This window comes from Carassius auratus, chromosome 11 (assembly GCF_003368295.1).
Source record: "Carassius auratus strain Wakin chromosome 11, ASM336829v1, whole genome shotgun sequence".
NCBI classification, from domain to species: domain Eukaryota; kingdom Metazoa; phylum Chordata; class Actinopteri; order Cypriniformes; family Cyprinidae; genus Carassius; species Carassius auratus.
In genome coordinates this window covers 16,101,059-16,113,790 of record NC_039253.1, presented here as the reverse complement: position 1 = coordinate 16,113,790, position 12,732 = coordinate 16,101,059, and the positions used below count along the sequence as shown (strand labels likewise).

General features: G+C 34.2%; 1 protein-coding gene across 15 annotated transcripts in view; it reads left to right on the top strand.

Moving 5' to 3' along the window:
• Positions 1-10,713, top strand: part of LOC113111203 (neurofascin-like) — a 71,627-nt gene extending 60,914 nt beyond the window's left edge. For 12 of the 15 annotated variants that reach the window (XM_026275738.1, XM_026275743.1, XM_026275739.1 and 9 more), the window contains 5 exons: positions 1,001-1,129; positions 1,230-1,299; positions 3,142-3,153; positions 4,594-4,611; positions 7,916-10,713. In XM_026275738.1, the coding sequence (XP_026131523.1) occupies positions 1,001-1,129; positions 1,230-1,299; positions 3,142-3,153; positions 4,594-4,611; positions 7,916-8,144 (458 nt within the window). In that variant the 3' untranslated portion in view covers positions 8,145-10,713. Of the gene's footprint in view, positions 1-1,000; positions 1,130-1,229; positions 1,300-1,479; positions 1,766-3,141; positions 3,154-4,593; positions 4,612-7,915 lie in introns of those variants that run through there. The other 3 variants (XM_026275740.1, XM_026275745.1, XM_026275746.1) reach the window with 2 other exon arrangements.
• Positions 10,714-12,732: the final 2,019 nt, after the last annotated feature.

The window sequence follows — 12,732 nt, the reverse complement described above, 5'->3', positions numbered from 1 at the left end:
TCAGTTATAGTTAATAGTGAGAGTTGGCCCTTAAAATAAATTCTTACCAAGAAATTAATAGTTTTATTTATCAAGGATACAATAAATTGTTCATTTGTGGCGGTAAAACAATATATATTTATTACTTCTATTATAGACTTCTATTTTAAATAATTTTCTATTTATCAAAGAATCATGAAGAATATGTATCATGGATTCCACAAAAATATTAGGCAGAACAACTGTTTACAACAATTTTTTGCACATGATGCTGATTTCTGAAAGATCATGTGACACTGAAGACTGTAGTAATGGCTTCTGGAAATTTACTACATTTTACAATTTATTAAAACATGTTTAAATATATTTTTTACAATAATTATTTAAGAACTACCGAGCCCGAACTTCTGTACTCTAGTGTATATCCAAATTACTTTCAATAGAGAACTGAAAAAATAATAATAATAATAATAGACCATTTTTAAGAAACACTTTATAATATTAGGAGAGACTAAAGTTTTTCACAAGATGCATCTATTAAAAAGAGTGTTTTTTTATCATTTTATTTTGTTGTTGTTTGTTAGTTTTTTTGAAAAGGGGAGTATTTGATCATGCGGTTAAACCAAGCTTTACTCAGGTTCCATTCTCATCAGATAACTCTTCATGGAGAGAGCACCCTGTGCTCTGATGTTATTATCAGGATGGATAATTCAAATCCAGATCTGCAGTTCTCACCGCTAATGTGTTTTTGATAAAGAATGGCTGTCAAATGACTCCTACCATGTTGCTGAAAGTCAGTGAGATTTATTAGGTTCTCCATTTGTTGTTAGTGTGTTCAGCTGTTCGCAGGCTCGATAAATCATGCAGGGGGAGAACAAGCTTCTTAATGTGTAAAATTATCTGTGGAAGTTGATTTCTGACATTCTTGCTCATGAGTATATTATGAAACTTAAACATTTTATTCTGTACCTCTCTTTTTCTCCTCCCTCCTCTGTGTGTGTGTTTGTTTGGTTGTTAACAGCCTACAAGGAGCAGGAAGACATTGCTACTCAGGGCTGGTTCATTGGGCTGATGTGTGCTGTCGCTCTATTGGTTCTCATCCTGCTCATCGTTTGTTTCATCAAGAGGAGTCGTGGAGGAAAATATGCAGGTATGCAGCAAATACAAAGCCACATTAACCCAGTGTTATGTATTTATGATATATAAATTGTTTTCACATGTTTTTTTCTTTGTTTTTTGTTTTTTACTAGTGAGAGAAAAGAAAGACCTCCCCTTAGATAATGTTGACCATAAAGACCAAGATGGTTCATTTGACTATCCGTAAGTTTGCACTTTTGATCATTTACACCATAAAATTAAGCAGTTTATTTTCAACCGCTTTTTGGGTTCATACGAAGGGAAATGACTTTCAATAATCTTATTTTCGAACTGTTTATATACACTCTCTGCTACTTATGATATTGAACCTGTTGATGAATAACTTTGTTTTACCTGTTACAGGTCCTGAACTTAGCTCTAACCCTGCAGAGGGGAATATGCCTTTCTCATTTTAATCAAAAATAATAACTAACCATGTAAACCAAACAAAATTTAATTAACAACTACATAAACACCCCCAAAAACATTTGTTGATGAGGCTTTTATATAACCTAAACAGAAAATAAGCCTGTTGTGGTTAATATAGATCTCAGTTCAGCTAGAAAACAATGCACCGATTTCTCAATGCACTGATTTCTCAAGAAACTGTGGTCGGCACCAACACCATTGGAACATTTCAAATTTTAGAAGTTTTTATTTTTAAATTTATATTTATTTTATTTCAGCTGTTTTGCAATCAAAGAAAACAATTAGAACAATTTTAGCTTTAGTTAACTAGCACTGGTGCTTGATGGCTTTTGTCCGGATCACTGTGTTACACTTGGCATTTGTTAGGGCGGTGTGAACCTTAACAAACAAGCATTTTTCTACCTGTCATCCTTAATTTATTTATCTTTGCCGTGTAAGCGCACTTCTTTCAAGATGTTGTGGATATTACAACCTCTGTACAAAGAGTAAAGGGAAGTGTCAGTGAGGGCTTTAGGCAGATGTTATACAATATCTCTAGCTCCATAAGCTATTAATTGTCATGTTACTTATGCAATGTTAAGAATAAACACTTCAAAGTTTAAATTTTCAGTTGGATGACAATATAAATAGTGTAATATTTTATTTTGCATGTAAATTTTAACATCTGTTAACTTTTCAGAAAGGTAGCTTGATTAGCATAGCAAGCTAAACACAAGCTGTGTTTGAAATCGCTCATTCACTCACTCGTTTACTAACTCCTATATAGCGAATGGCAGTTAAGTGCACTATATTAGAAAGGAATGACACAATTAAGTGAGTGAATCCATGGTGGATTTTGGGAAATAGTGTTCTAGCCAGTGTATGTGAGCTCATAGAGTACATTGTAGGTACAGTGGTGGCCAAAATAGAAATGAGTCGTACTGTTTTAATCCACTTTTAACCATAATATTTGGTTATGTCCACCTTTTGCAGAAATTACAGTAGCACATTTCTCTGCAGTGTCAATATATTAGCTGAGAACTTCAACACTAATGTTATCCCATGCCTTCTGTGACTCAAGTCAAAAGCTTTCCTTTGAATGGTCAATAGATCTGTCCAGTTTCTTTTCCAACTTGCCCCAAATCAATGGTGTTAAAACTGCTGTAAAAACGATTTACAAAAAACAATCACAAAACTGCTATATATAGGCAACAGGGAGCAGTTTCAGATACAGTAAGAGCTTCTCAACACTGCACTTAAGCTACATTTGACATTTCAGTAGAAATGTAACATGGATTTGTAGTTGTGATCCTCTTAACAACTTATTGAAAAACATGCTCTAACCATTTGGACTATAGCATTTTTAATAAAACCACTCATGTGTCACATTATTAACAGTTATGTAACATTAAATGGTTCACCTTTCCTCAAAGCTAATTCACTTTAAGGAGATCAAGACCACAGATATTCAGTAACAGATTCGCTTAGTAATGCTGAGAAGCTGATCCCTTCGTTTCTACTTTCTAACGTCTCTCTCATCTAACATGTGAATGATGTGGTCAACTCCATCTTCATGATCCCTTTTCTCCCCCCTCCTCTTTCGGCTGGGTTGTTAAGGAACGAGAACAGGTATTTGGTTTCAGCACTTCATCTCAGCCTGAGCATGTCATTGGTTAGACTACATGTGGATGGCAGAACGGGGACTAAAGCTGCTGTCTAATCAATGTTTGTTCTCTATAAAAAAGGTGTTAAACTCCTTGGTCCCTTTATTTTGGATGTAATCCAGCAATTTTATGAAAGTAAACACACCGTGTCCTAACCAAACACGATGCAATAAAGCAGCCAGGGTGAAAAGCCAGCTACTAGCATCTCAGGTGTGGATAGAGACAGGATGTTTTCAGGGTTTTACATAAAACATGACCCATATGTCCTTTTTTTCCTAATTATGTCCTGGCAGGGTGCTCTAAATTGCCTAAAATGTCCAGGTTTAGGCTTTGCACTCTAAAGTTGTCATACATTAAATGTATAAATATTTGCAGTGGTTTGATCATTCTATGTAAATCCCACCTTCTCACAGGCCACCATTGGTTGATTGTGTACAATGCTTGCACGCAATTAGTCAAACTACTCTTCTGTCACTACCTTCATCAACTAAGATAACAATAAGAAAACACAGACAAAACGCAGACATTTTATGCAATTTAGAAATCCCAGCTAATACATGTCTGAAAAAAAACAAACAAAAAAAAAACATATGGTCACCCATATTTAAGAAGAGCAAACTGCTTGCCCTTGAAACTTGCCCGTTTAGGACACGGTGCTGTAAACTCTTACAGCACCACTTACAGTAAAACGCATGGTTCATAAAAAGCCTTTCAGAGTGAATTGGAATATGTATTAAAAGCTTTGGCCTGAAATAAAATATCAAGTACTGAAGCATTTTATTCGGTCTTGAAATCATTTTGACTCTCTTATAAATAAAATGATGATAATAATGATCTCTTATTTTTTCATTGTAAGGTTAATATTTTAAAAGCTGGTACTGTAATGTCATGGTTAATTTGTCAAAAAGGAACCAAGGATCTTCCTCCCACGTTCAGCACCCTTGAAATGTTGTTTAATGGAAAGTGCAGTACACAAAATTCAATCACAGCATGAAACATAAAATAAATGATTCTACTTTTTTAGCTGAAACTCAGTTGAACATATATTTGCATGCAAGGAGTTTGCTAAGAAAATGTATGTTTTTTCACTTCATTGAGCCTATGATGCCCTTTGGCTTTCAGAATTTATAATGCATTTCCTACAGTTTGAGAGGAGAGTCTGCTGGAAATCAGATCCCTTGGGTTTTGTCAGTGATCTGTATTCGATTGAATGCCACAGATTATTTGCAGAGGGCTGTTTATAATGATGATGTTCACTGCATCATTTTCTCTTTCCTATAATTTTTCTTTCAAGTGCTCTTTGATGACACAAATATTTTGTTTTATTCCTTTTTTTCTCACTCTTACTCCCTTAATAATTTTTTTTTATTCTTGGGTGTTTTCCATTCCTGTTGGTCCAATGAAGGTCTCTTGAAAAGGAAAGGTATGAAAAGAGTGGCATTAATTTCACCATTCTTTGGATTATTAATCAAGAACTAAAGCACCTTGCATTTTTGATTTTAATCGATTAATACATGTCCTACTCCTTTAGTATTGATAAATGACTGAAAGCATACATTAGGATACATAACATATGTAACTAACTTATATTTTTCGACGACACATTTTTTTCCTGTCATTTTAACATGACTTATAATTCATCAACTTATATAATTCATCAACATAACTTATAATCCTCAAAATTGATGTTGTTAGAATATAGTAACTTACCAAATTTGTGAATTTAATAATTTTATTTATAGGGCTGTCAATTTAAAGTAATGGTTTACCCATAAAAAAATATTTGCTGGAATTGTACTCACCCACACATCATCCAAGATGTAGAAGAGTTTGTTTCTTCATCAGAATGAGACTCCAAACAGCTGGAAAACCATCACAATAATCCACACTGAATGTATCTGTCAGTTAGCATCTACTGTAGTAAAGTGCAAAGCTGGTTGAAGAACTGAAATCATATGAATTACTTGTGGATTAGTGCAATGGTTTTTGACTCGCATTCTGGCGGCACCCATTCACTGTAAAGGATACATCGATTTGACAAATTGGCATGTAATGTGATGTAATTTTACATTTTTATTTGACAGCCCTATCTATTCGTTTGTTAATGAATTAATTAATTTGCTTTTAAAATATTTGAAAAAAAAAAATTAGGCTACCTGATCTCATGATAAAAACGTTCCTGTGGAATTTCTTTTCGCCAGACACGAAGTAAGGTTACGTACCAATAAGTACATATCACTGCAGTTTCCAGCAGAATTAACACCAAGAGTCGGTTAAACAGCAAGCACTTGTAATTGTTTTCATACACCGTTATTATTACAGCTTCGTATGTTTCACTTTACGAACGTAATAATCTTGCTCGGTAGCTCAGCCGGCACAGAATTGGACATGCGGAATCCTTGTGTACAAATCCCATGAAAAACATTACTCCCAATGAAAGAGCTGAAAGATGAGGGATCGAAAAACAAGCTAAAATGGCATGCTTGTGATTGTGTTTTTACATCACTTTCACTTTTGTTCATACCATTTGGGTAGGTTTAGGTGTAGTGCAGATGGCACTATATTTTAAAACATCATGGAGCATTAGAGTTATAGTGCCACTCAACTCTAGAGCGTATCGAAACATACTTGGGGGTACGTATTTCACATCTTGCGAAAAAATTCCTACAGGTACATTTGCAATTAGGTGTATGCAACAAGCCATAATTCATGCATCACGTCATCATAGTTTTCATATATCCTGTCAAAAATGATGTACAGTATGAAATACAGATTGCTTTCGCTCATTGAAAATCAGTTTTTCCACTGTTTGAGGTGAAATCAGGAGATACTGTGAGTTCAAGGACTGATCGATTAAATCAAAAACCCATTCTCTTTATTCCCTGAACTCTTGCTGGTGCAGAGAGTGTGTTTGGTGGGGAAAAGCATTTCCTGAATGTGCCTTATTGAATCTAAAGATGAATAACTAAACGGCCATGATTTTCCAGTTGTCATGGTGCATGCACAGAACTGCGTAATCTGGTTATATCTTGCTATTTCTATTTAATGTTAACACATTTGATGCAGAATTGTTCCTTGTTTATAGAGAGGATATATGCAGTTGGTAAAAGCATTTTTATGACCCGTACCGATTGATAATATCATGGAGCCTGGTAGTAAACCTTGTTTTGTGGGGGGACAAAGTAGTTTATTTATGACATTTCAATTTAACAGTCCATCCGTAATACAATTTACAACAAGGTCCATGGATATTACATGATATTTAAAATGGACCTCTGTGCCAAGTCAATGATTTTTAGGATCTCATAGGTTTTGCTTTGTGGTTTTCTGTTTTCTTGGTGCTTCTCAGTTGAGGTACTGTAGGTCCCAGTTCCTCATGCATGACACTCTTAGTTACCCTCCAGCAGAGGTCCCTTTTAAAATGACTCTCATGCATGGACAGGGCAAGGGATGAATGATATACCTGTGATAATATAGTGCAATGAATAATTTATAGTCATGATATCATTTATAGAATACAGAGAGCAAATAGTTTGTCTTTGTCTTTAGTAATAAATTTGTTGTCAAAATTTCACCTTGGGACTTTTCTTTTCTCCTTGGCGTTTCTCAAAAGTGAGATTTAAATGTTTTTCTCAGCGTTTTTAATAGTTTTTACATGGAATAAAGAGCAAAACTGTCAACTATTTAGAAAATCTTATTAAATTCACATGCCACATGGGAAATAGGATTTTGGTGTTTTAATATTCTTGATCAGGGTTCATCTTTATGCGATGGCCAAAAGCATTGAATACCTTTAGGAAATTTTTTAACTTTCTCGATTCACTTATCCTAGCTAGTTATTTTCCAAGTTTTAAGAAAACTTTCCCATTAATCTCTATTTTTGTTGTAATCAGTTCCGCAAGCATTTTTTAAGCCAATCATCTAAGCAGTGAATGTCATGTGACTGATAGCTTTGGAGTCACAAATATGTCACCTTGGCAAGGATGAATGGATGAATTACATAAATATGGAAAATATATGTCTATGATAATAAAATACATTGACAGAGAGATACTGTAAGTAGGCAAGGCAAGTTTATTTATATAGCACATTTCGTACACAATGGTATTTCAAAGTGCTTTACATAAAAGAAAGTAAAATAATCATGAAGAAAAATAACAAAAATAAAACAAGCAATTCTTTAACTTTTAAAATGATTTAAAAATGTACTTTATTTAAAATGAATTAAAAAACAGAAACAGAAAATGATTTTACATTAAAAAAAAAAAACACGTGAAAATACAGTGCAATCAGTTCGGACATTGCACAAGAAATGCACAGCTAAACAGATGAGTTTTAAGTCTAGATTTAAATGTGACCAGTGTTTTAGCACATCTGATCTCTTCTGGAAGTTGATTCCAACTGCGGGCGACATAGTAACTAAAGTAGATACACTACTGATACACGATTTCTGATATTACTATTTCTTAAGTGGCAAATCAGCATATTAGAATGATTTCTGAAGGAACATGTGACACTGAAGACTGAAGTATTGGCTGCTGAAAATGAATTTAAAATATCTTCTATAATGAACTGATTTGTAAGTTGCTTGTGTTTATGTAATCAGAATACATGCCTACTTTTAAATGGTTGTCTAACATGCTTTTGGAGAAATTAAGGGTGCTACTGTAACAGGTCCATGCTATCCAGTCGAACCATGTTCTAACTTTTTCTCTTTCTCCCAACAGCAGCGACGAAGACAACAAGCCATTACAAGGCAGCCAGACATCCCTAGACGGGAACGTAAAGGAGAGCGACGACAGTCTGGTGGATTATGGTGAAGGAGGAGACGGCCAGTTCAACGAGGACGGCTCTTTCATAGGACAGTACACAGTTAAGAAGGACAAAGAGGAGACGGAAGGAAACGAGAGCTCAGAAGCCACGTCACCCGTTAATGCCATCTACTCTCTGGCATAGCACCCCGACCTGAACACAGCGCCCCCAGTGGGCCGGAGGGGGCCACTACATGCATAAAAATACATATATATAAATATATACAGAGAAAATTACAAGCATTCACATTCAACGCACTGGAGTGCATGATCCTTCTAAACAATGTATGGGGAAAGGCAGGTGAGCCAAAAACATGTTTAGAAACCTTTCTTTAAGGTATCCCCATGCCCCACACAGACTTTAGTGTGCCTTTAGGGCGACGGGGCAGACTTTTGAGCTTTTCATATGGCTTATGCTCTTCTTTTTTTATTTAGTAAATCTTTAATCTGCCCCTTCTTCCTCTTCCTAACCGTAGCTAGCATCAAAGAAACGGTGATACAAGCACCAGACCTGTAACATGTCAACTGTGGGTCGACTCGACTGCAGAACGTCGGCAAATACATTTATCATATTGATATTTCCGCAGTGAATGATCCTTTTTTTTCCTCCACCGCAAATAGATGCATCCAAAAACATGAATTCTCTAGACAGTGCTATCACGGTTTGATGTGCTTTATAAAACTATGCACTATGAATTATCATTATCATGCTTTTGGGTTAAAATTGGACGTTAGAATCCATGTTTTCTTTTGTAAACAACAACAACAACAACAAAAAAACACCCAGTTCTGACTATACAGTAGGTGACAGGACTGATATCATGCTTTCATTTTCCATTGCTCTCTTAATATATTTTTACTGGCTGCAACTATAAAACGCCACCAATATTTATCGGCCGAGGTTAGATGGCGTCACTTGTAAATGATGAAAAAGACAATATTTTAAAGCATGGTAGTATTTTAGCACAAAGGACAATGGAGAGGTTGAAATATCAAAAGTTGAATACGCAATGATATTCCTTTTTTTTTAAATAGTCCTCAAAAGAGAATGATGAGGATGAAATGATGAAGTTTGCTTTTCTTTATTTCTTTATTTATTTTTCTTTATTTTATTTTTTAAATAAGCTTGGTGAAGATTTCGGTGTCAGAATAAGTTTCTTCAAGGAGTCTAAAAAAGTTTGGGGTGCATCAATACATAAGTGGGTTGTCATATGAGGGTTTCTAGACATGAATAACTCAACATAGATGTACCGAGTCGGTAAAGAGAAGTGTAGATATTGTTTGGGGTTGATCCAGTGTTGATTTTCTTTGTCGGGAGAGCAGCTGAGACACTGCCCTGAAGACATGCCACTGTAATTGTAGTGCCGCTCTCATACCACTACCATTACTTCATCTTCTGCACTACTGTGGTTCAAAAGTCTGAGGATCTGCGGTTTTTAAATTTGCACCTGGAAATAAACAACATTTTATGTTTTTTTGAAAACTAAAAATGTAGATATTTCTTTTGTTCGAGCGCAGCTTCTGTTTCATGCCAACTTTGGGATTTAATTAAATAAGGAACTGATTCATTTGAAACAGTGAGTCTGCTGCTATATTTCTCTCTGTTTGTATGCTGTAAAATCATCCTGGTTTACACCAGGTTTATTTCCGCTCATTAAACCTAAAGGGCGACAAACCACTTCTATTCATTTTTTATTAAGTTTTACTTGTGATCTCAAACTTTTGGACCCCTTTACATATTTATCTTGATTTTATTTATAAAAATAATAGGGACTAATATATTGATAATTTATTAATGACTCCACAACAGCTTTTCGGAGTCTGGGCTGTGATATTGAAATCTTCTCTGTGTAATGTAGATGAAAACATACTTCAGAGATCAAGGACCATGTTTGTGGCAATGTAAAATAGTGAAAAGTAATGGCACCATTAAAAGGAGTATGTCTTATTTGTTAATTGTGCTGCTCTTTTTAGTATTAATGTCATATCATTGCTATTCTGTTAATATTTTAGAATTTATTTAATGTCATTTCTACATAACATGAAATGGAAATATTGTGTATTTATTTCGATCATGATGTAAATATCCTTTTTTTTTTTCTTCATCTTCTTCTTCTTTTTTTGAGGAGGTTTATTGTGCTACAATAAGTGAAAATAAAATTATTTTGGTGCATCCCAAAATGCAAGACTCCACTCACAGGTTTGGATTCGGTTTCAGCCAGTGATCTTGGGTCATTTGAATGAGACTTGTTTTTGTGTCCCGTCCTTGTAATCATGACATATTTCTTCACTCACGTCTCAGTTTCAACCGGCTGACACCATTACCGATGATGTAAATAGCAAATGCTGTAGAGCTGTATTGTAGCATTCTTACCTTTTTGTAAACATTTGAATTGTGTTATGCAAGAGAAACTGGTTTGTCTGTTCACATATTACTTCACCACAGGCTCCCATAATGCCTTACACCCGTGTCACATGTGATCACGCTCTTTAAAAGGGCTGAATATCAGGTCATAACTCCCTGATATGGATGCGTTGTTGTATATCCAATGCCTTTGCAGTAAAGAAATACGTGTTAATGAAATTCATTGGATCCATCAGATCTGCTTTCTCTCCAGTACCTCAAAGCAATACTGTCCTCGTTTGCCTTTCGCTCTTTTGTTTTCTGCACAGTAGGCCTAGTCTACCAGCTTTTGTAGAGACTTACATGCACAGACAACTCTTTAGATCACACGTGACGTTGTTGTAGCTTTGTGAGTCACAGGATTTAACATCGAGGCAATTCAAAGTCAGCTTAAAACTATTTTGTCCTACTTCTGCAGCCACTTTTATCATCCTCACAGATTGTTCCCATGTCCATGAGTTGTTGTGGCGATGTTCAAAAATATATACAAATATATATTTGTTGGTATATTGCTTATTCTGTCTTTCTCCCAATGTCGGATCATCCGTGTACTTAACTGGTAACATGCATAATTTATTTACGGAGTATAATAATTGCCACAGCGATTCTCATGACACGTTTGATTTCTTGCAAAACCATACATGTTAATTATTATTATTATTATTATCCTTATTGTATTTTTAGCCATTTGTGCATTGGAGCAGCTTGCTGATCATGCTGGTTAATGGTGTTTATTTTTTCTGTAATTTTGGCCAAGGAAATGGTCAGTCATTATTGTTCAACCTGTATGCGTGTATGATGAGATGCTGCAACTTAATCTGCTCGAGACGCCTTTCTTTATAGTAAAGCTGTGTCCTTTTCTCAACCTTCTGATCTGTACTTGCCTCTGATTAAAAAACAGTTTCACCTTTTAAACACTTACTGGTTTGGTTGGTAAACTTGACACATCTCCACTGAGTCATAAGTATCACACATATCGTCATATAGGATAAAATTTGGGGATTTTAAAGTAAAGGAAAACTAAAGTGTTAACTGTTCAGAATTGGATTGCGAATGAATCGTATCAAATGGGCAGATTCAGACTTGAACTACAGTATCTAATTTAAAATGTAATTGAATTGAATTTTGGTGAAAATATATAAAATTATGTAACAGCTTAACAATTGCATAATTATATTTGAATAACTATATTTTTATTATACACTTAGGAAAAAAACATATGTGTTTGTGTGTGCTTTTTTTGCTATTCTTTTGCTATATATAGGTAGCAAATGCGCATATTTATTATATTATACATATTAATATATATATATATATATATATATATATATATATATATGTATATATATATATATATATATATATATATATATATATATATATATATATATATATATATATATATATATATATATATATATATATATATATAGCAAATGAGCAGGTTTAGACTTAACTAAAGTACATGACTTAAATGTCATTGAATTCAAATGTTATTACATGTAATTGTTAAAAATATATGAATTATTGTAATGGCTTAAGTATATACATATATACATACACACTTCATTTTTATATATAAAAGGGTATTTATTTTATTACATGACTTTTTATATTAGATGAAAGAGACTAGAAGTGTCCTTTTTAATTTGGTTTTATAATTATATAAAATAGTTCTTTAATATTTCATGCTAATTATAAAATACTATTAAAAATTAATATAAAATATGTATTTTATTAGCATTTGTATGAATCATTTTTCAATATATACGTATATATTCTAATCAGTTTACTTTATATTCAAGGTCGGTTAACACTAGATTAAAACCCATATGATGCAGATCTCTGTTTATCATTGTCTCCAGTAATCTGGCCTCTGTTGCACAGGTCAGCTCATCATCATCCACACTACATTTGAGTGAGCCACAGCTCTCCTCATAGATTTTTGTCCCATATCCGGACGACTTTAATGACTTCCACAGCTTAATGTAGCTGATATGACCTCTTTCTTTTACTCAGATGGCAAGAGGCACAAAAAATAAATGGTGAAAGAAATAACAAGCCTGTGACGATAAATCTGTTGTGGACCCTGGAAAGTGTGTACCATATACATATTTTATTTAGGAGAGATGAATACATTTTGCCTTGACCCCCTGAGACTGGTAAATATTAATGCCCTCTGCCTTCCGCCATCTGAGAGAAAAGCCAGACCTTTTAAACACCTGTCACATATATCTCTCACGGACACCATTAGCTAAAATATCCATGGCCAAAGCTTCAAGCCACCTTTCAGTAGAAGATAGGATTCTGTAATTACTTCTTCAGATAA